This window comes from Rhinoderma darwinii, chromosome 4 (assembly GCF_050947455.1).
Source record: "Rhinoderma darwinii isolate aRhiDar2 chromosome 4, aRhiDar2.hap1, whole genome shotgun sequence".
Lineage (NCBI taxonomy): Eukaryota > Metazoa > Chordata > Amphibia > Anura > Rhinodermatidae > Rhinoderma > Rhinoderma darwinii.
Genome location: NC_134690.1, coordinates 268,574,624 through 268,598,749, shown reverse-complemented (window position 1 = coordinate 268,598,749; position 24,126 = coordinate 268,574,624). Strand labels below are relative to the sequence as shown.

Below are 24,126 nucleotides of genomic sequence, written 5' to 3'. Positions count from 1 at the left end.
GACTTGCCTTTGGTAGAAAAAAAAACAGGCCCCTGCAATGGGGCCCGTTTTTTTCACCAAGAGAATGTCATGAGCTGCTGGGCCCCCCATCTCGTCATTGGGCCCGTCAAACACCGCCTGCGCGACCGATCGCGCGCACCCGCAAACTCCCACGCGTGCGCACTCGCAAACTCCCACGCATGTGCACTCGCGAGCGCGCACCGGCGACCGCACGCACCCGCGACCGACAGCGCATGCGTTCGCGAGCGCGCACCCGCGACCGCCCGCGCACCGGCGACCGACTGGAACCACGCACCGAATTTTGAGGCAGATTTTGACCTGCCCACGCGATCTTGCCGCGTTTTTTGCCCGCGGCGATTGAGGACAGCAGACAAAAAAATGCAGCGAAAAATGCATTTTCTGCCTCAAAATGATTTCGATGGGAGGTCAGAGGCGGAACAGCGGAAAGAAAGGACGTGCTGCTTTTTCTACTTTCCGCGACTGGCTCCCATTGATTTCAGATTAAATCAATGGGAGGCGGTTTTGGAAGTTGTTTGGTGCTGATTCTGACGCAGTGTCCGAGTCAATATCCAGGCCCAAAAACTATGTGAACTGGGCCTTATTGTTAGGGCTTATTCAGACCAACGTGTAATACGTCCGTGCAACGCGCGTGATTTTCACGTGCCTCGCACGGACCTATGTTACTCTATGGGGCCGTGCAGACTGTCAGTGATTTTCATGCAGCGTGTGTCCGCTGCGTAAATCTCACGACATGTCCTATATTTGTGCATTGTTGGCGCATCACGCACCCATTGAAGTCAATGGGTGCGTGAAAATCACGCCCAGCACTTCTGCAGCCGTATAAACTATGTATGAAAACAGAAAAGCACCACGTGCTACAAACATACAAACAGTGTCGTAATGATGGCGGCTGCGCGAAAATCACGCAGCCGCAAATCATACGCTGCTGACACACGGAGCTGTTATGGACCTTTTGCATGCGCAAAATACCACGTTTTTTGCGCGCGCAAAAAGCACACGCTTGTGTAAAACACACTAGGCATGAACGCTTCGGATTTTATGCAACACATTTTATTGCGGAAAATCCGCAGCGTATTACAGTTGCAGCAGAGTGGATGAGATTTGAACAAATCTCATCCACACGCTGCAAATAAAATTGACCTGCAGTGTAGCTTTTTAAGCCGCAGCATGTCAATGTATTCTGTGGAATCGCTGCTCCTCTGTTGCGGAAATGCTGCGGTTCTGCCGCAAAAATCACAAATAAGAAAAAAAAAAGGTACTTTTTTAAATTGATAAAAAAAGTTTAGACTTACCCCGGCCGTAGTCCTGGTGACGCGATCCTCTATTCTTAGCGCAGCCCAGCCTCCTGTCATGACGTTTCATCCCATGTGACTGCTGCAGCGGTCACATGGTCTACAGCGTCATCCCAGGAGGCGGGGCTACGTTCAGAAGAGAGAGATGCGTCACCAGGACTACGGCCGGGGTAAGTCTAAACTTTTTTTCCCTGCAGGATTCCCGCAGAGGACATGCCTCACGAAACCTGCGCCACTATTTGGTGCGGTTTTGCTGTCGGAATTCCCTGCGGCTACTGGGGCGGATAAGCTGTGTAGTTTTACTCCGCATATCCGCCTAGTGTGTTCCTACCCTTATGATGTCGCTCCTGGAGCTGCTGCCTGTCTCTAAATAGGCAATTGGTCCAGTAGAATTTGGAATTATTTTTTTTTGTGAACCAGCTTAAAAAAAATACAAAACTTTTGTGTTAGGGCCTGTTCACATCACCGTTCGCTTCCGTTCCGGGGTTCCGTCTGAGGTTTCCGTCGGGTGAATTCCGCAACGGAAAGTGAAATTGACAGCACAGCTTCCGTCACCATTAGCGCAGTCGACTACGGTATTGATTCCGTCCGAAAACCAGCCGGAATGGTGACGAACGGAAACCATTAGCGATGTTTCCGTCACCATTGAGATCAATGGTGACTGAAACGGAAGCTGTGCTTTCACTTTCCGTTGCGGGGTTCACCCGACGGAAACCTCAGACGGAACCCCGGAACGGAAGCGAACGGTGATGTGAACAGGCCCTAACACAAAAGTTTTGTATTTTTTTTAAGCTGGTTCACAAAAAAAAATAATTCCAAATTCTACTGGACCAATTGCCTATTTAGAGATAGGCAGCAGCTCCAGGAGCGACATCATAAGGGACACACTAGGCGGATATGCTGAGTAAAACTACACAGCTTATCCGCCCCGGTAGCCACAGGGAATTCCGACAGCAAAACCGCACCAAATAGTGGCGCAGGTTTCGTGAGGCATGTCCGCTGCGGGAATCCTGCAGGGAAAAAAAAGTTTAGACTTGCCCCTGCCGTAGTTTAGGTGACGCATCTCTCTCTTCTGAACGTATCTCCGCCTCCTGGGATGACGCTGTAGACCATGTGACTGCTGCAGCAGTCACATGGGATGAAACGTCATGACAGGAGGTGGGGCTGCGCTAAGAATAGAGGATCGCGTCACCAGGACTACTGCCGGGGTAAGTCTAAATTTTATCAATTTATAAAAGTGCCTTTTTTTTTTCTCATTTGTGATTTTTGCGGCAGAACCGCAGCATTTCCGCAACAGAGGAGCAGCGATTCCACAGAATAAATTGACATGCTGTGGCTTAAAAAGCCACACTGCAGGTCAATATTTTTTTGCAGCGTGTGGATGAGATTTGTTCAAATTTCATCCGCTCTGCTGCGACTGTAATACGCTGCGGATTTTCCACAATAAAATGTGTTGCATAAAATCCGCAGTGTTCATAGTTACATAGTTACATAGTTTGTACGGTTGAAAAAAGACACATGTCCATCAAGTTCAACCAAGGGATGGGAAAGGGGAAGTGGGATGGGAAAGGGGAAGTAAAAAATTTCTACACATAGCAGTTAATATTTTTTTGTTCTAGGAAATTATCTAAGCCTTTTTTAAAGCCATCTACTGTCCCTGCGGTGACCAGCTCCTGCGGTAGGCTATTCCATAGATTCACAGTTCTCACAGTAAAGAAGGCTTGTCGCCTCTGCAGGTTGAACCTTTTTTTCTCCAGACGGAGGGAGTGCCCCCTTGTTTTTTGAGGGGGTTTTACATGGAACAGGATTTCACCATATTTTTTGTATGCGCCATTCATATATTTATATAAGTTAATCATGTCCCCCCTTAGTCGTCTTTTCTCAAGGCTAAATAGGTTTAGTTCTTTTAATCTTTCCTCATAACTTAGATTCTCCATGCCCCTTATTAGCTTCGTTGTTCTTCTTTGTATTTTTTCCAACTCCAGGGCATCCTTTCTATGAACTGGAGCCCAGAACTGGACTGCATATTCTAGATGAGGCCTCACTAATGCTTTGTAAAGTGGTAATATTACATCCCTGTCCCGCGAGTCCATGCCTCTTTTGATACACGACAATATTTTGCTGGCCTTTGAAGCAGCTGATTGACACTGCATGCTGAAATTTAGTTTATGATTTACAAGTACACCCAGATCCTTCTCAACAATTGACTCCCCCAGTGTAGCTCCCCCTAGGACATATGCATCTGGGTACGAAAAACCTGCAAGCATCATAACTTTACATTTATCTACATTAAACTTCATTTGCCAAGTGGACGCCCAAACACTTTGTTTAAATCTGCCTGCAATTCACAAACCTCTTCCATAGTCTGAACTATATTGCATAGCTTGGTGTCATCTGCAAAAATAGAAATAGTGCTATTAATCCCATCCTCTATATCATTAATAAATAAGTTGAATAATAGTGGTCCCAGCACTAAACCCTGTGGTACACCACTTATAACCGGGGACCATTCAGAGTAGGAATCATTGACCACAACTCTCTGGATACAGTCCTTGAGCCAATTCTCAATCCAATTACAAACTATGCTTTCTAAACCTATAGTCCTTAATTTACCCATTAGATGTCTATGAGGGACAGTGTCAAATGCCTTTGCAAAGTCCAAAAACACTATATCCACAGCGGCCCCTCTGTCTAGGCTTCTGCTTACCTCTTCATAAAAACAAATCAGGTTGGTTTGACAGCTTCTGTCCTTTGTAAAACCATGCTGGCTGTCACTTATAATACTATTTATTGTCACATAGTCCCTCAATAGCCCCTCAAACATTTTCCCCACAATTGATGTTAAGCTTTCTGGTCTATAATTACCCGGCGAAGACCTAGAGCCCTTTTTGAAAATAGGCACCACATTTGCCCTGCGCCAGTCCCTTGGCACTATACCACTCATGAGAGACTCTCTAAATATTATGAAGAGGGGGACAGAAATAACTGAACTAAGCTCTTTAAGAACTCTAGGGTGTAACCCATCTGGTCCCGGGGCCTTGTGTACATTTATTTTATTTAATTTAGCTTGGACCATATCTACATTCATCCAATTCAGTGTATCAACTGATATATTAACAGCACCAGCAGCGGCTACATCAGCTGCTCCTTCTTCTGTTGTATATACAGAGCGGAAGAACCCATTTAGTAACTCTGCCTTCTCTTGATCCCCTGTGACCAACTCCCCATTACCACTATCTAAGGGTCCTACATGTTCAGACCTGGGCTTTTTTGTATTTATATGCTTGAAGAATTTTTTAGGATTTGTTTTACTATCCTTGGCCACCTGCCTTTCATTTTGTATTTTTGCTGATTTTATTACATTTTTACAGATTTTATTAAGCTCTTTATATTTTACAAAGGCTGCAGATGTACCCTCAGATTTGTATTTTTTAAATGCCCTTTTTTTGTCATGTATTGCCCCTTTCACAGAAGGTGTAAGCCATGTGGGGTTTAATTTGAGTCGTTTATACTTGTTACCTGTAGGAATACATTTTGCACTATAATTACCCAAAGTAGATTTGAAAATCTCCCATTTATCATTTGTCCCATTATTTGACATTAGTTCTTCCCAGTCTATATCCTGAATTGCAGCCCTCATCCTGGGGAAATTGGCTTTGTTAAAATTAAATGTTTTTTCCCTCCCAGCCTGCGTTTGTTTTTTACAGTATAGGTAAAATGTAACTATATTGTGATTACTGTTACCGAGGTTTTCACGAACATTGACATTCCCAACAAGCTCTGCATTATTAGAAATGACCAGATCCAACAGAGCTTCACCTCTAGTCGGGTCTTCCACAAACTGGCACATAAAATTTTCCTGCAACAGGTTGAGGAAATGTCTCCCCTTTGCAGTTGAAGCCGAACCATGACACCAATTAATATCCCGATAATTAAAATCTCCCATTATCACAACAGTACCTGCCTGTGCAGCCCGCTCCATTTGTTTATATATTTGACCTATCTCTTCAGTTATATTGGGGGGTCTATAGATTACACCAAAAGTAATTTTTTCAGTGTTTACTTCCCTTTGTAATTCCACCCACAAGGTTTCAACCTCCTCACAGTCTTCACCCTCTAATGTCTCATTTACACTCACCTTCATATCGCTTCTCACATACAGACATACACCACCACCTTTCCTATTTGCCCTGTCTTTCCGAAACAGTGTAAAACCCTGTAGATTTACAGCCCAGTCATGTGAAGAGTCCAGCCATGTTTCTGCAACACCAACTATATCTACTCCAGCTCCCCCATTTTGCTTGCTAGACTTCTGGCATTTGTGAACATACACTTTAACTTGCCTTTAAATGTTTCACTTTCACTATCATGCCTAGTGTGTTCCTACCCTAAGGCCGGATTTACACAAGCGTGTGCTTTTTGCGCACGCAAAAAACGTGGCATTTTGCGCATGCAAAAGGTCCATAACAGCTCTGTGTCAGCAGCGTATGATGCGCGGCTGCGTGATTTTCGCACAGCTGCCATCATTATGACACTCTGTATGTTTGTAAACAGAAAAGCTTGTGGTGCGTTTCTGTTTTCATTCATAGTTTATACTGCTGCGGAAGCGCTGGGCGTGATTTTCACGCACCCATTGACTTCAATGGGTGCGTGATGCGCGAACAATGCACAAATATAGGACATGTCGTGAGTTTTACGCAGCGGACACACGCTGCATGAAAATCACTGACAGTCCGCACGGCCCCTTAGAGTAACATAGGTCCGTGCGAGGCGCGTGAAAATCACGCGCGTTGCACGGACGTATTACACGTTCGTCTGAATAAGCCCTAACAATAAGGCCCAGTTCACATAGTTTTTGGGCCTTGATATTGACTCGGACACTGCGTCAGAATCAGCACCAAACAACTTCCAAAACCGCCTCCCGTTGATTTAATCTGAAATCAATGGGAGCCAGTCGCGGAAAAAAGAAAAAGCAGCGCGTCCTTTCTTGCCGCGGTTCCGCCTCTGACTTCCCTTCGAAATCAATGGGAGGCAGAAAATGCATTTTTCGCTGCGTTTTTTGTCTGCTGTCCTCAATCGCCGCGGGCAAAAAACGCAGCAAAAAAACGCAGCAAAAAAACGCGGCAAGATAGTGTGGGCAGGTCAAAATCTGCCTCAAAATTCTGTAAGGAATTTTGAGGCAGAGTTTTTTCTGCCTGCAAAATACTGAATGTGAACAGGGCCATACTTAAACAGCACTTTCAGACACTTTACTCACTGTCAGACGAGCTGCTCCCACTCCAATCCTCTTCAGGTGATGTCTTCGGTCCAGACGTCCAGTCCTTCACCTCCAGCCAGGCTACAGGTAAGTTGTGTCCATGTGTGTGTCCGCGGGTGCGCGCGCTTGCGATCGCGGGTGCGCGCGCTTGCGATCGCGGGTGCGCGCGCTTGCGATCGCGGGTGCGCGCGCTTGCGATCGCGGGTGCGCGCGCTTCCGCGGGTGCGCGCTTCCGCGGGTGCGCGCGCGGGCTGTCTCGGGTGCGTGCTCGCGGACGCGCACGAGTTTCCTTGTGCGCGTGATCGGTCGCGCGCGCGGCTGGGCGGTTCGACGGCCCCCATGACGAGAGGGGGGCCCGCAGCTCACGACATTCTGTGGTGAAAAAAACGGTCCCCATTGCAGGGGCCCGTTTTTTTCTACCAAAGGCGAGTCGCGGGCCCCTCACACCAGTACCCCTAATACCCCCCTAATGGCGGCCCTGACTGCAACGTACAGTTGTGTAGAAGGGGGCCTTACGTTCAGCGTATACGTTGGTAGATTTTCCCGTCATTTATGTAGAAGGGGGAGAATAAACAGAGTGCGATAAGAGCATTAATATGCAGAAAAAAACATGCTCTTTAAGGCTATGTTCACACAGCGTATTTTGCAGGAGGAATATCTGCCTCAAAATTCAGTTTGGAAGTTTCAGGCAGATTTTCCTCTCCCTGTACGCCGATTTTCGCGAACACAGTGCAGGGAGCCGGGCTACTAGCATCATAGTTATATACGATGCTAGGAGTCCCTGCGTCTCTGCAGGACAACTGTCCCGTACCGTAATCATGTTTTCAGTACGGGACAGTAGTTCCACGGAGAGGCAGGGACTCCTAGCATCGTACATAAGTATGATGCTAGGGGCCCGGCTCCCTGCACTGTGTTCGGTCCACTACTTGCGGCCGAAATACGTCCGTCAATTACGGACGTAATTAGTGTGTGTTTGCACATACCCTCATACTCCAAAATTAACCCCTTAAGGACGCAGCCTAGTTTTGGCCTTAAGGCTCAGAGCCCATTTTTCAAATCTGACATATTTCACTTTATGTGGTAATAACGTCGGAATGCTAAAACCTACCCAAGCGATTCTGAGATTGTTTTCTCGTGACACTTTGGGCTTCATGTTCGTGGTAAAATTTGGTCGATATATTCAGTATTTATTGGTGAAAAATTGCAAAATTTAGAGAAAATGTTGAAAAAATTGCATTTTTCAGAATTGAAATGCATCTGCTTGTAAAACAGACTGTTATACCAACCACAATTAGTTACTAGTTCACATTTCCCATATGTCTACTTTAGATTGGCATCGTTTTTTGAACATTCTTTTATTTTTCTTGGACGTTACAAGGCTTAGAACATAAACAGCAGTTTCTCATATTTTTAAGAAAATTTCAGAAGCCTTTTTTTTAAGGTACCTCTTGAGTTCTGAAGTGGCTTTGTGGGGCCTATGTATTAGAAACCCTGATAAAACACCCCATTTTAAAAACTAGACCCCCAAAGTATTCAAAACAGCATTTAGAAAGTTTTTTAACCCTTCAGGCATTTCACAGGAATTAAAGCAAAGTGGAGGTGAAATTTGCAAATTTCATTTTTCTTGCTGAAATTCAATTTTATTCATTTTTTTTTCTGTAACATAGAAAGTTTTACCAGAGAAACACTACTAAATATGTATTGTCCAGATTCTGCAGTTGTTAGAAATGTCCCACATGTGGCCCTACTGCGCTCGTGGACTAAAACACAAGCCCTAGAAGCAAAGAAGCACCTAGTGCATTTTGAGTCCTCTTTTTTTATTAGAATATATTTTAGGCAGCATGCCAGGTTTGAAGAGGTGTTGAGGTGCCAAAACAGTAGGAATCCCCCAATAGTGACCCCATTTTGGAAACTACACCCCTCAAGGAATTCATTTATGGTTGTTGTTAGCATTTTGACCACACAATTTTTTCACAGCACCTATTTGAATTGGGCTGTGAAATGAAAAAAAATTAATTTTTTCCAATAAGATGTCATTTATTTATCAAAATTTCTTATTTTCACAGGGAACAAAATACCCCATTTTGTTGCCCAATTTCTCCTGAGTGCAGCAATACCCCATTTGTGGCAATAAACTGCCGTTTGGGCCCATGGGAGGCCTCAGAAGGGAAGGAGCGCTGTGTGTTCTTTGGAGTACAGATTTTGCTGGATTGGTTTTCGGGTGCCATGTCGCATTTGCAGAGCCCCAGAGGTATCAAAGCAATGGAAACCCACCAGAAGTGACCCCATTTTGGAAACTACACCCCTCAAGGAATTCATTTATGGGTAATGTGACCATTTAGACCCCATAGTTTCTTCACAGAACTTATTTGAATTGGGCTGGGAATGAAAACAAATAATATGTAGTTTTGGCTGAAAATGTCTTATTTTCACAAGAAACAAAATACCCCATTCTGTTGCGCAATTTGTTCTGAGTGCCGCAATACCCCATTTGTTGTGATAAACTGCCGTTTGGGCCCATGGGAGGGCTCAGAAGGAAAGGACCACCATTTGGCCTACTGGGGATTTTCTAGTGCGAAGTCATGTATGCAGAAGCACCTGAGGTACCAGTACAGTTGAAACCCGCAAGAAGTGACCCCGTTTTAATAACTACACCCTTAAAGGGGTTGTCCGAGAGAACAGAATATTTTTAATAACACCATTAAATCATTTAAGTTAAAAAAATAAATACATTTGTAATATACTTACGTTTTCCAAAGTGGCCCCGTTTCCAGATCCTGCCGTCGGGAACTTGATTGTTGACGTCTCTCTCTGCTCCGGCTCTGCTGCTTTGTTGATCTTGAATTCTTGCCGGGTACACGACACGTCACTTGTGACGTGGTGTGTATCGGCTTGTTCTGTTGTAACGCGCATGCGCGGCCCCTGCTGTTATCTCGAGAACAGCAGGGTCTGCGAGAACAGCAGTGACAGCGCATGCGCGTTACTGCATGTGAAGCAGAAGAAGCCGATCTACACCACGTGACAAGTGACGTGTCGTGTACCATCCGAGGTCTCGCTGGTGCGAGACCATGTGATCGGGATACGACACGACAGTGGAGGCGGCTGAAAAGGTGACGTCAGAGCTCAAGTGACCAGAAGGAAGAAGCAGCCAGAGCGGAGAACAGAAGCAAGATTGCACAGGTAAGTATATTATGCAATTTTTAATATGTGTAATGTATTTCTAACTGTACTTAAAAAAAAAAATCTCGGACAACCCCTTTAAGGCATTCATCTAGAGGTGTAGTGAGCATTTTGACCAGAGACCTACACCCCATAAACTGTAATGTGGGTTCTCCCGGGTATGGCAATACCCTACATGTGGCTGTTATCAGCTGCCTGGACACACAGCAGGGCTCAGGGGAAAGACGAGGGGGGATAAGCTGTGCGGAGTGCATCAGGGTAAGTAAAATTGGGGTAAATTATAAACCAAGGGATGTATGATCAATTTTAAAACACTCTTTCATACAGAGCTCTGGTTATTCGGGACACGTGTCACATTGATCTATTGTGTCATCCCTTATCGCCCTCTTATAGCAGACTTTGCACCTCTTTTGACTTTTTCCCTTCTTGCCAGTTTGGGGAACTTCTCCTGGAAAGTGTTGCTGCCTTGGTACGATGCGTGTGGCCCCGCTTCCAGAAGTACTGGGTGCCCCCCCTTCTTGGTCCCTAAAGATTAGGTTCTTGATAATCACCTCTTGAAATTCCAGGAAATTCCCGTCTGGCCTGCACATCGACGTAGCACGTACGCATTGTACAATGCCATCTGTATGATGTGCCCGGCCAGCTTCTTATACCACACCGCATGGCGCTGTAGGGCTTCAGGATTTGATCTTGAAAGTCCATCCCTCCCATGTACCTATTGTAGTCCAGGATGCAGTCTGGTTTGGGGGTGGCCTTCCCTTCATATAGCCTATACCTGTAGGTATACCCGGATGCACTCTCACATAGCTTATACATCTTCACGCCATACCTTGCCCTCTTACCCCGAAGGGACTCGCGGAATTGAACCCTCCCTTTGAAATGTACCAGGGACTCATCAATAGAAATACACTTCTCGGGGGTGAATGCTTGGGAAAACCGGGCACTGAAACGGTCTAATAGGGGTCTCCGTTTATACAAACGGTCAAAACTGGGGTCATCTCGGGGTGGGCACGGCTCATTATCAGTATAATGTAAGAAGCGAAGTATTGCCTCATTTATTTATTTTTTTAGGTTCCAGTTCAGTTCTGAAGTGGCTTTGAGGGGCCCATATATTAGAAACCCCTATGAAACACCCCATTTTAGAAACTAGACCCCTCAAAGTATTCACAACAGCATTTAGAAAGTTTATGAACCCTTTAGGTGTTTCACAGAAATTTAGAGCAAAGTAGAGGTGAAATTTACATATTTTTTTTGTCAGAAAATCCTCTTTATACCATTTTTTTTATAACACAAAAGGATTTATCAGAGAAACGCAACTTAATACTTATTGCCCAGATTCTGCAGTTTAGAGAAATATCCCACATGTGGCCCTAGTGCGGTAATGGACTGAAGCACCGGCCTCCGAAGCAAAGGAGCACCTAGTGGATTTTGAGGCCTCCTTTTTATTAGGCACCATGTCCGGTTTGAAGAGGTCTTGTGGTGCCAAAACATTGGGAAACCCCCAAAAGTGACCCCAATTTGGAAACTAGACCCCTTGAGGAATCCATTGTAGTTTTCTTGGGGTGCATGCGGCTTTTTCATCAGTTTTTATTCTATTTTTAGGTGGCGTGGTGACTATAAAACAGCAATTCTACTATTGTTTTTTTATTCTATTTTTTTTTTTACAGCGTTCACCGTGCGCTATAAATGACACATTCACTTTATTCTGCGGGGCGATACGATTACGGCGATACCAGATGTTTATAGTTTTTTTTTATGTCCTATGGCGTTTGCACAATAAAATAAGTTTTGTAAAAAATCATTCACTTTTTGTGTTACCTTATTCTAAGAGCCATAAAGTTTTTATTTTTCAATCAATAAAGCCGTGCGAGGACTTATTTTTTGCGTAACGAACTGTAGTTTCGATCAGTACCATTTTTCGGTACATGAGACTTTTTGATCTCTCTATTCCATTTTTTGGGAGGTGAAGTGACCAAACAATTGTGATTGTGGTTCGGTTTATTATTATTTTCTTTTACGGCGTTCACCGTGCGGGATAAATAACGAAATAATTTTGTAGTTCAGGCCGTTACGGACGCGGCGATACCAATTATGTACAGTTTATTTGTTTATATATTTTTATTAATAATAAATGACTGATAAGGGAAAAAGGGGGATTTTTACTTTTAATACTTTTAAAACTTTTATTTTCTTATTTTTACACATCTTTTTTTAACTTTTTTTTTACTGTATTACTTTGTCCCACTAAGGGACTTGAGGGCAGGAGGCCCTGATCGCTATTCTAATACACTGCACTACATGCGTAGTGCAGTGAATTAGAACTGACAGCAAGCATAGTGGGTCCTGACGTTGTCAGGACCCACTAGGCTTCCGTCTATGGCATAGCCGGACACCATTGTTTGGTGTCCGGTTGCCATAGTCACCATCGCCGGCCGCTATCGCGTAGCAGGCCGGCGATGGCAACTTAACCCCTAAAAAGCCGCGATCTCTATAGAACGCGGCTTTTAAGGGGTTAATCAGCGGGGACACAGCGATCGGTCCCCGCTGTAGGAGCTGTGACAGCTGCTGAACAAGACAGCAGCTGTCACAGCTCCTGTATGTGTCGGGAGGACGGCCGAAACGGCCGTTACTCCCGAGACGTACTATTAGGTCATGGAGCGCGAACGATACAGCTGCCATGACCTAATAGTACGTCCAGGAGCGGGAAGGGGTTAATCATGTATAGCCTAATTCTGACTCTTCTTTATTTGTACTATAATATTTGGGGTATATCTTTTTTTGTCTTTGTGTCAGTATGTACTGCTCCCAGGCATTGTATTCATACATATCAAACCTGCTGTCTTTCCCCCCCCCCCCATTGTCCTACTACTCTGTTGATTTAAACCCCTTCCCGACCACCCCACGTAGATTAATGGGCTGCAGAGCTGGTCCTTGTGCCTGCAGCCCGTTAATCTACACTACCGTTCAAAAGTTTGGGGTCACCCAAACAATTTTGTGTTTTCTATGAAAACTCACACTTATATTTATCAAATGAGTTGCAAAATGACTAGAAAATATAGTCAAGACATTGACAAGGTTAGAAATAATGATTTTTATTTGAAATAATAATTTTCTCCTTCAAACTTTGCTTTCGTCAAAGAATGCTCTATTTGCAGCAATTACATCATTGCAGACCTTTGGCATTCTAGCTGTTAGTTTGCTGAGGTAATCGGGAGAAATTTCACCCCATGCTTCCAGAAGCCCCTCCCACAAGTTGGATTGGCTTGATGGGCACTTCTTGCGTACCATACGGTCAAGCTGCTCCCACAACAGCTCTATGGGGTTGAGATCTGGTGACTGTTCTGGCCACTCCATTACAGATAGAATACCAGCTGCCTGCTTCTTCCCTAAATAGTTCTTGCATAATTTGGAGGTGTGCTTTGGGTCATTGTCCTGTTGTAGGGTGAAATTGGCTCCAATCAAGCGCTGTCCACAGGGTATGGCATGGCGTTGCAAAATGGAGTGATAGCCTTCGTTATTCAAAATCCCTTTTACCTTATACAAATCTCCTACTTTACCAGCACCAAAGCAACCCCAGACCATCACATTACCTCCACCATGCTTGACAGATGGCGTCAGGCACTCTTCCAGCATCTTTTCAGTTGTTCTGCGTCTCACAAATGTTCTTCTGTGTGATCCAAACACCTGGAACTTCGATTCGTCTGTCCATAACACTTTTTTCCAATCTTCCTCTGTCCAATATCTGTGTGCTTTTGCCCATATTAATCTTTTCCTTTTATTAGCCAGTCTCAGATATGGCTTTTTCTTTGCCACTCTGCCCTGAAGGCCAGCATCCCGGAGTCGCCTCTTCACTGTAGACGTTGACACTGGCGTTTTGCGGGTACTATTTAATGAAGCTGCCAGTTGAGGACCTGTGAGGCGTCAATTTCTCAAACTAGAGACTCTAATGTACTTGTCTTGTTGCTCAGTTGTGCAGCGGTGTTAGGTCCGTATATCAGGGAAGCTCCTTTCTCCCTGTCACACCGAATAACCACCTCTGTAAATTGAAAGCTGAAGGCATTCCTGGAAAGAAGTAAACCAGTCAGTTGTTCGGTACACAACTTTCCCTTAATCAGAAAAGAGGAGAACTGAACTCTATTCAGAACAAAGAAACACAGAAGACACATGCCCCTCCCTAGAGATGTGGGACTTGCTTAAGTCCCATTGGCTCCTCAGCTGTAAGTTTTCCTTTACATTCTTCTGCACACTCCTCTTTGCATTCAGGGGGCGGTGTCTTCCATAGGAGTGTTATGCAGGCTCTTTGTGCTCCATGAATACAATCTCTTTGTGTAATATACTGGATATATATATATATATATATATATATATATATATATGTATATGTAAGGATAATATTTTTCAAACAATATACATGGTAATGATCCCTGACAGTGGGGCCTCCCACTTCTCTTTCTACTCTGGTTAGAGCCTGTGTGTGCTGTCCTCTGAATGGAGTAGTACACACCGTTGTAGGAAATCTTCAGTTTCTTGGCAATTTCTCGCATGGAATAGCCTTCATTTCTAAGAACAAGAATAGACTGTCGAGTTTCACATGAAAGCTCTCTTTTTCTAGCCATTTTGAGAGTTTAATCGAACCCACAAATGTAATGCTCCAGATTCTCAACTAGCTCAAAGGAAGGTCAGTTTTATAGCTCCTCTAAACAGCAAAACTGTTTACAGCGGTGCTAACATAATTGCACAAGGGTTTTCAAGTGTTTTCTAATCATCCATTAGCCTTCTAACACAGTTAGCAAACACAATGTACCATTAGAACACTGGAGTGATGGTTGCTGGAAATGGGCCTCTATACACCTATGTAGATATTGCATTAAAAACCAGACGTTTGCAGCTAGAATAGTCATTTAGCACATTAACAATGTATAGAGTGTATTTCTGATTAATTTAATGTTATCTTCATTGAAAAAAACTGCTTTTCTTTAAAAAATAAGGACATTTCTAAGTGACCCTAAACTTTTGAACGGTAGTGTACACTACACACATACAGTACATACATACGTACATTACACACATTTACTTTTTGTGCAGGCAGCTGCCGATATGGATCTTCTCTTGCTGTGCAGGGAGACTCCAGAGGAAACCACTAGCAAGTGTTGAAGAGTCCATCTTGGGATTTCCCTTCAGTTGCAGAGCAGACAACCTGCACGCCTCCCTCTCTGTCCCGACACTGAGCAGGATCGTATTACAATGGCGACAGCAGAGTGGAGAGCAGGGGAGCGGGTCAGGGGGGTTATTAAGGTGGCACAGGAGAGATGTGCTGTTCTTAAGGAGGCAGAACATCCTGCAGCTGTTAGGTGGAGGGAACCTCAGCCATCGGCTCTGTAATGCTGCCCCCTCTGAGACTCTGCAGGGTGCTGCCTGAAGCCAGAGGCTCAACTCGCCTCATGGTAGATGCGGCCTTGGGCAGGAAGTATCACTAGTTTATGATTACAAATATTTGGGAGTGTACCTTGATAATGAACTGGATTGGAAGCTGAATTGTGATAAGCTATATAAGAAGGGGTCGAGTTACCTTTATTTCTTGCGACAATTCCTTTAACTTGTGTATGAAAATGCTACAGATTTTTTATGAATCTATTGTTTGGAGTGCTATCCTCTTTGCATTGGTGTGCTGGAATGGCAATGCCAGGGCCATGGATATTAAGAAGTTGAATAAATGAATTCGCTAGGCAAGTAGTTTCGTAGGCTATTTGCTAGATCCGCTGGCCGTTGTAATGGATAGGAGGATCCAGAAAAAGTTTGACGTGTTTGCTGCGAATCCTCATCACCCGCTTCATAATATTATTAACTTTCAGTATAGGTTGTTTAGTAAGCACTTCATCCAGGTTAAAGAGGCTCGGTCACCACATTATAAGTGCCCTATCTCCTACATAAGGAGATCGGCGCTATAATGTAGGTGACAGCAGTGCTTTTTATTCTTAAAAAAAAACTATCTATTTTTACCACTTTGCGTTTTTAGATTTATGCTAATGAGTTGCTGAATGCCCAAGTGGGCGTATTTTCACTTTAGACCAAGTGGGCGTTGTACATGGGAGTGTATGACGCTGACCAATCAGCGTCATGCACTCCTCACCATTCATTTACACAGCGCATAGGGATCCTGTTAGATCCTTATGTGCTGTCTTATACTTGCACATTAACAATACTGAAGTGTTTAGACAGTGAATAGACATTCCACGGGATGTCTATTCACAATCTCTGCACTTTGTTACTGTTTCTATGGTAGTTACAGCAGAGGAAGTGTGATCTCGTTGTAGCCTGTCATTTACCGCGTAATCTCGCAAGATTTCGCGTCCTCTGCTGTAACTACCACAGACAGAGTAATGAAATGCAGAGATTGTGAATAGACATTCTGTGGAATGTCTATTCACTGTCTACACACTTAAGTATTGTTAATGTGTAAGCATAAGACAGCACATAAGGATCTAGCAGGATCCCTATGCGCTGAGTAAATGAATGGAGAGGAGTGCATGATGCTGATTGGTCAGCGTGCTACACTCCTCTGTACAACGCCCACTTGGTCTAAAGTGAAAATACTCCCACTTGGGCATTAAGCAACTCATTAGCATGAATCTAAAAACGCTAATAAAGTGGTAAAAAAAGATTGTTTTTCTAAAAAAAAAGCATTACTGTGTTACCTTATGTAGGAGACAGGGCACTTATAATGTGGTGACAGAGCCTCTTTAACCCCTTCCCGCTCCTGGACGTACTATTACGTCATGGCAGCTGTATCGTTCGCGCTCCATGACGGAATAGTACGTCTCGGAAGTAACGGCCGTTTCGGCCGTCCTCCCGACACATACAGGAGCTGTGACAGCTGCTGTCTTGTTCAGCAGCTGTCACAGCTCCTACAGCGGGGACCGATCGCTGTGTCCCCGCTGATTAACCCCTTAAAAGCCGCGTTCTAAAGAGATCGTGGCTTTTTAGGGGTTAAGCTGCCATCGCCGGCCTGCTACGCGATAGCGGCCGGCGATGGTGACTATGGCAACCGGACACCAAACAATGGCGTCCGGCTATGCCATAGAAGGAAGCCTAGTGGGTCCTGACAACGTCAGGACCCACTATGCTTGCTGTCAGTGAGTAGCTGACAGTTCTAATACACTGCACTACGCATGTAGTGCAGTGTATTAGAATAGCGATCAGGGCCTCCTGCCCTCATGTCCCCTAGTGGGACAAAGTAATACAGTAAAAAAAAAGTTAAAAGAAGTTGTGTAAAAATAAGAAAATAAAAGTTTTAAAAGTATTAAAAGTAAAAATCCCCCTTTTTCCCTTATCAGTCATTTATTATTAATAAAAATATATAAACAAACAAATAAACTGTACATAATTTGTATCGCCGCGTCCGTAACGGCCTGAACTACAAAATTATTTCGTTATTTATCCCGCACGGTGAACGCCGTAAAGGAAAATAATAATAAACCGAACCACAATCACAATTGTTTGGTCACTTCACCTCCCAAAAAATGGAATAAAAAGAGATCAAAAAGTCGCATGTACCGAAAAATGGTTCTGATCGAAACTACAGTTCGTTACGCAAAAAAATAAGTCCTCGCACGGCTTTATTGATTGAAAAATAAAAACTTTATGGCTCTTAGAATAAGGCAACACAAAAAGTAAATGATTTTTTACCAAACGTATTTTATTGTGCAAACGCCATAAGACGTAAAAAAAAACTATAAACATCTGGTATCGCCGTAATCGTATCGCCCCGCAGAATAAAGTGAATATATCATTTATAGCGCACGGTGAACGCTGTAAAAAAAAAAGAATAAAAAAACAATAGTAGAATTGCTGTTTTTTAGTCACCACGCCACCTAAAAATAGAATAAAAAGCCGCATGCACCCCAAGAAAACTACAATGCATTCCTCAAGGGGTTTAGTTTCCAAATTGGGGTCACTTTTGGGGGTTTCCCAATGTTTTGGCACCACAAGACCTCTTCAAACCGGACATGGTGCCTAATAAAAAAGAGGCCTCAAAATCCACTAGGTGCTCCTTTGCTTCGGAGGCCAGTCCTTCAGTCCATTACCGCACTAGGGCCACATGTGGGATATTTCTCAAAACTGCAGAATCTGGGCAATACGTATTAAGTTGCGTTTCTCTGATAAATCCTTCTAGTTATTTGGGCACCATAATGCAGTAATATTGGGGCAGTGTATGACTTTATTATTTAGGTGATGTATGACACTTATTTAGGAACTTTATGGCACTATTCAGTGAGCACTCAGATGATAAAAAGGAAAAAAGCTACCGTAGGAATAAGCTAATAGATGAACCGATGGCTGAATAGTTACATTTGTGTTAAGTCAATAGAGGTTTAGTGATCTCCAAGGGATTATAAAAAGGTCTGAGTGAATACTAGACTCATGCAGTTGCTCTTTTACATCATATGATGCCTCACATGGAAAGTTTAAACGCAAATGTGTGTTAAATTAAGCAAGAAAGAGATAAGTAAACAGACAGATAATGTACTTGTAACAATTTATCTACAAGCAGTTGATGTGGGAAAAGGATGTCTGTTAGGCCACAATCACACACACAGTTTTGATGCAGTTTTTGGCTAATTTTTTTTTTTTTTAAACCAAACATAGAAGTTGGCACAGAAGAAAGGAGATGCAATCTTTTCTGTATACCTTTCCTTCATTTTGGATCCACTTCTGGCTTTGGCTCAAAAAATTGAGTCAAAAACTGCCACAAAACCTCCATCAAAACTGTGTGTGATCCTGGCCTTAATACTATCTATGTCATAAAGTTGCGTTTCTCTGATAAATCCTTTTGTGTTATAAAAAAAATGGTATAAAGAGGATTTTCTGACAAAAAAAATGTAAATTTCACCTCTACTTTGCTCTAAATTTCTGTGAAACACCTAAAGGGTTCATAAACTTTCTAAATGCTGTTGTGAATACTTTGAGGGGTCTAGTTTCTAAAATGGCGTATTTGATAGGGGTTTCTAATATTAGGGCCCCTCAAAGCAACTTCAGAACTGAACTGGAACCTAAAAAAATAAATAAATTAGGCAATACTTCGCTTCTTACATTATACTGATAATGAGCCGTGCCCACCCCGAGATGACCCCAGTTTTGACCGTTTGTATAAACGGAGACCCCTATTAGACCGTTTCAGTGCCCGGTTTTCCCAAGCATTCACCCCCGAGAAGTGTATTTCTATTGATGAGTCCCTGGTACATTTTAAAGGGAGGGTTCAATTCCGCGAGTACCTGCCGGGTAAGAGGGCAAGGTATGGCGTGAAGATGTATAAGCTGTGAGAGTGCATCCGGGTATACCTACAGGTTTAGGCTATATGAAGGAAAGGCCACCCCCAAACCAGACTGCATCCTGGACTACAATAGGTACATGGGAGGTGTGGACTTGTCAGATCAAATCCTGAAGCCCTACAGCGCCATGCGGTGTGGTATAAGAAGCTGGCCGGGCACATCATACAGATGGCATTGTACAATGCGTACGTGCTACGTCGATGTGCAGGCCAGACGGGAACTTTCCTGGAATTTCAAGAGGTGATTATCAAGAAACTAATCTTTAGGGACCAAGAAGGGGGGGCACCCAGTACTACTTGAAGCGGGGCCACACGCATCGTACCAAGGTGGCAACACTTTCCAGGAGAAGTTCCCCAAACTGGCAAGAAGGGAAAAAGTCAAAAGAGGTGCAAAGTCTGCTATAAGGGATGACACAAAATATCAATGTGACGCGTGTCCCGAATAACCAGAGCTCTGAATGAAAGTCAGTTTTAAAATTTATCATACATCCCTTGGTTTATAATTTACCCCAATTTTACTTACCCTGATGCACTCCGCACAGCTTATCCCCCCTCGTCTTTCCCCTCTGAGCCCTGCTGTGTGTCCAGGCAGCTGATAACAGCCACATGTAGGGTATTGCCATACCCGGGAGAACCCACATTACAGTTTATGGGGTGTAGGTCTCTGGTCAAAATGCTCACTACACCTCTAGATGAATGCCTTAATGGTGTAGTTATTAAAACGGGGTCACTTCTTGCGGGTTTCAACTGTACTGGTACCTCAGGTGCTTCTGCATACATGACTTCGCACTAGAAAATCCCCAGTAGGCCAAATGGTGGTCCTTTCCTTCTGAGCCCTCCCATGGGCCCAAACGGCAGTTTATCACAACAAATGGGGTATTGCGACACTCAGAACAAATTGCGCAACAGAATGGGGTATTTTGTTTCTTGTGAAAATAATAAATTTTCAGCCAAAACTATATATTATTTGAAAAAAATAATTTTGTTTTCATTCCCAGCCCAATTCAAATAAGTTCTGTGAAAAAACTATGGGGTCAAAATGGTCACAACACACATAAATGAATTCCTTGAGGGGTGTAGTTTCCAAAATGGGGTCATTTGTGGTTGGTTTCTATTGCTTTGATACCTCTGGGGCTCTGAAAATGCGACATGGCACCCGAAAACCAATCCAGCAAAATCTGGACTCCAAAGAACACACAGCGCTCCTTTCCTTCAGAGCCCTCCCATGGGCCCAAACGGCAGTTTATTGCCACAAATGGGGTATTGCCGCACTCAGGACAAATTGGGCAACAAAATGGAGTATTTTATTTCTTGTGAAAATAAGAATTTTTGAGCTAAAATGACATATTATAGGAAAAAATATATATTTTTTAATTCCTAGCCCAATTCAAATAAGTTCTGTGAAGAAACTATGGGGTCTAAAAGGTCACATTACCCATAAATGAATTCCTTGAGGGGTATAGTTTGCAAAATGGGGTCACTTCTGATGGGTTTCCGTTGCTTTGATACCTCTGGGGCTCTGCAAATGCGACATGGCACCCGAAAACCAACCCAGCAAAATCTGTACTCCAAAGAACACACAGCGCTCCTTCCCTTCTGAGGCCTCCCATGGGCTCAAACGGCAGTTTATTGCCACAAATGGGGTATTGCTTCACTCAGGAGAAATTGGGCAACAAAATTGAGTATTTTGTTCCCTGTGAAAATAAGAAATTTTGATAAAAAATTACATCTTATTGGAAAAAATTTCATTTTTTTAATGTCACAGCCCAATTGAAATAGGTGCTGTGAAAAAACTGTGTGGTCAAAATGCTAACAACAACCATAAATGAATTCCTTGAGGGGTGTAGTTTCCAAAATGGGGTCACTATTGGGGGATTCCTACTGTTTTGGCACCTCAACACCTCTTCAAACCTGGCATGCTGCCTAAAATATATTCTAATACAAAAGAGGACTTAAAATGCACTAGGTGCTTCTTTGCTTCTAGGGCTTGTGTTTTAGTCCACGAGCGCAGTAGGGCCACATGTGGGACATTTCTAAAAACTGCAGAATCTGGACAATACATATTTAGTAGTGTTTCTCTGGTAAAACCTTCTGTGTTACAGAAAAAAAAATGAATAAAATTGAAATTCAGCAAGAAAAATGAAATTTGCAAATTTCACCTCCACTTTGCTTTAATTCCTGTGAAATGCCTGAAGGGTTAAAAACTTTCTAAATGCTGTTTTGAATACTTTGAGGGGTCTAGTTTTTAAAATGGGGTGTTTTATCAGGGGTTCTAATACATAGGCCCCTAAAAGCCACTTCAGAACTGAAGAGGTACCTTAAAAAAAAGGCTTTTGAAATTTTCTTAAAAATATGAGAAATTACTGTATGTTCTAAGCCTTGTAACGTCCAAGAAAAATAAAAGAATGTTCAAAAAACGATGCCAATCTAAAGTAGACATCTGGGAAATGTGAACTAGTAACGATTTTGGGTGGTATAACCGTCTGTTTTACAAGCAGATGCATTTCAATTCTGAAAAATGCAATTTTTTCAAAATTTTCTCTAAATTTTGCAATTTTTCACCAATAAACACTAAATATATCGACCAAATTTTACCACGAACGTGAAGCCCAATGTGTCACGAGAAAACAATCTCAGAATCGCTTGGGTAGGTTTAAGCATTTCGACGTTATTACCACATAAAGTGAAATATGTCAGATTTGAAAAATGGGCTCTGAGCCTTAAGGCCAAAACTAGGCTGCGTCCTTAAGGGGTTAAGTGCCTTAAGGGATACAGTGCATTCGTAAAGTCTTCTATTTTCGAGGGTAATGGTAATTTGGTGGAGGGTTGGCGGAGGTGTAGTATTTTTATGCCATTCTTATGTATTGTTTTTACGTATTTAAGTTATTGTGGCTGTGCTTTGTTTGTTTTTATGAAGCTAGTGCTAACTATTAATTTCCCTTTGGGATCAATAAAGTCTCTTATCTTATCCTTCTTAAAAGTACACATCACCTTGATATATCTTCTCAAACGTTACTATCCTGTAGGGTTATTACTTTTTTAAAGTACGCTATTAGACTAATTCTCTGTAACTCCTGGTAGGTCTTCTTTAACCTAAACAAAATACAATTTGTATAGTGTACAGAAAGTGCATTGTCTTAATTGTCTCTTGCTCTTTCTCAACAGGTTATGGGACTTTTCCAAACCATCACCACTGCTTGAAACTGTGGAGCATCATACAGAGTTTACTTGTGGCCTTGACTTCAGCATTCTTGTTCCAGGACAGGTATATACATTTCTTGATCCTCAAGGCATATCTATAGTTATGCTATTATTTATATGTATATTAATGAGAAATGGGAACTTTAGAGATTAAAGGCAGAAAGAATATACAGTGATTAAAAACGTTGTCATTAAATAAATATTAAAGGGACACTAACTTTTCAAACAACTTATACTTATCTAATAGTATACCTGAGCCCACTAGGTCAGACACCACTGCGAAGAAGAGATAGAGCCTCCAGAGGGGAAAACTGCTAAAAAAAAATGCAAAATACAAGTCATAATGGAATAAATAGTGTTATTTCTCATGTACACACATGACCGCTTATTCTAAAATGTCTCCTGAAAAGTTAGGTACGGTTTAACATATTAACATTATTTTAATGTACAGTCACCTTGTACCATGTAATAGACAAAACCAGTAAATGAAAGAGTTAATTATTACTAATGATATTGGAGTGAGGACTATTGTTATAGACTCGCCTTCTGGCATGTTTCCTTCAACATCACTTGTAATAAATATAGTTTAGCTCCTTCTCTTTGAATCTTCACATGCTTTACTAAACAATAACCTCTTACAGTGGGAAACTACAATTAAAGATAAATGAGTTTAATGGTGGTAGAAATCAGCAGTGTTGGTGAAGCATTACATCACAGCGTTGTGCCGCCTTTGGAGAATGCTGGCTGATTTTCCCGCAGCTTGAAATCCAGTCGCCTCCCGTTTTTTTTATTGTCAAACTGTTATTCACTCACTTACCACACAGCTTGGCCATAAACCCACGCAGCCAGGAACTGTGCACAATATATTCCGAATGTAATACTTAAGACTGCTCACTAGGTTCAGTGCAGTGCTGCTTTTATGTAAATTAAAGTCAAAGGAAGTAATCTGACATAAACAAGATATATATTGGAGATGGGTGTGCATATATAGCTTGCCTGTATGTATAAAGGTTATATTTTTTATTACTATGAGCCAATGTATGAATCACATTGGGTGAGATGTCTTAACCCTTTCAGGACCAAGGATCATTGATGCCTCAATGCTCAGGCCAAATTTTGCATGTTTGGTTCGCATTGCTTTAACCCCTTCCCGCAATTTCATGTAACTGTACGTCGTGGGATGCGGTCTGTTCCCACATCCCCACGTACAGTTACATAGTTAGTACGGTTGAAAAAAGACACATGTCCAAGTTCAACCAAGGGATGGGAAAAGCGAAGGTAAAAGTTTCTACATATAGGAGCTAATATATCTTTTGTTCTAGGAAATTAACTAAACCTTTTTAAAGCCATCTACTGTCCCTGCTGTGACCAGCTCCTGCGGTAGACTATTCCATAGATTGTCAGTTCTCACAGTAAAGAAGGCTTGTCGCCTCTGCAGGTTGAACCTTTTTCTCTCCAGACAGATGGAGTGCCCCTTGTTTTTTGAGGGGGTTTTACACGGAACAGGATTTCACCATATTTTGTGTATGTGCCATTAATATATATAATATATAAATAATATATATAATAAATAAATAATATATATAATAATATAAAATGGTGCTATTAAAAAATATATATAATATATATAATAAATATATATAATAAATAATATATATAATAATATAAAATGGTGCTATTAAAAAATACAACTTGTCCCGCAAAAAACAAGACCTTATACAGCTGTGTCGATGCAAAAAGAAAAAAGTTATAGCTCTTCAAATGTGACGATGGAAAAACTATAAAAATCGCTTGGTCATTAGGGCCCAGAATGCAAGCAGGGGGAAGGTATTAAAGCTGTACTGTAG

The 24,126-nt window shown here is 42.6% G+C and overlaps 1 protein-coding gene across 8 annotated transcripts in view; it reads left to right on the top strand.

Annotated features, from left to right (window-relative positions):
- Nucleotides 1-24,126, top strand: part of PEX7 (peroxisomal biogenesis factor 7) — a 320,745-nt gene that overhangs the window by 209,558 nt on the left and 87,061 nt on the right. For all 8 annotated transcript variants that reach the window (XM_075862474.1, XM_075862472.1, XM_075862475.1 and 5 more), the window contains one exon: nucleotides 22,244-22,343. In XM_075862474.1, coding sequence (XP_075718589.1) covers nucleotides 22,244-22,343 — 100 coding nt within the window. The remainder of the gene's footprint in view (nucleotides 1-22,243; nucleotides 22,344-24,126) is intronic.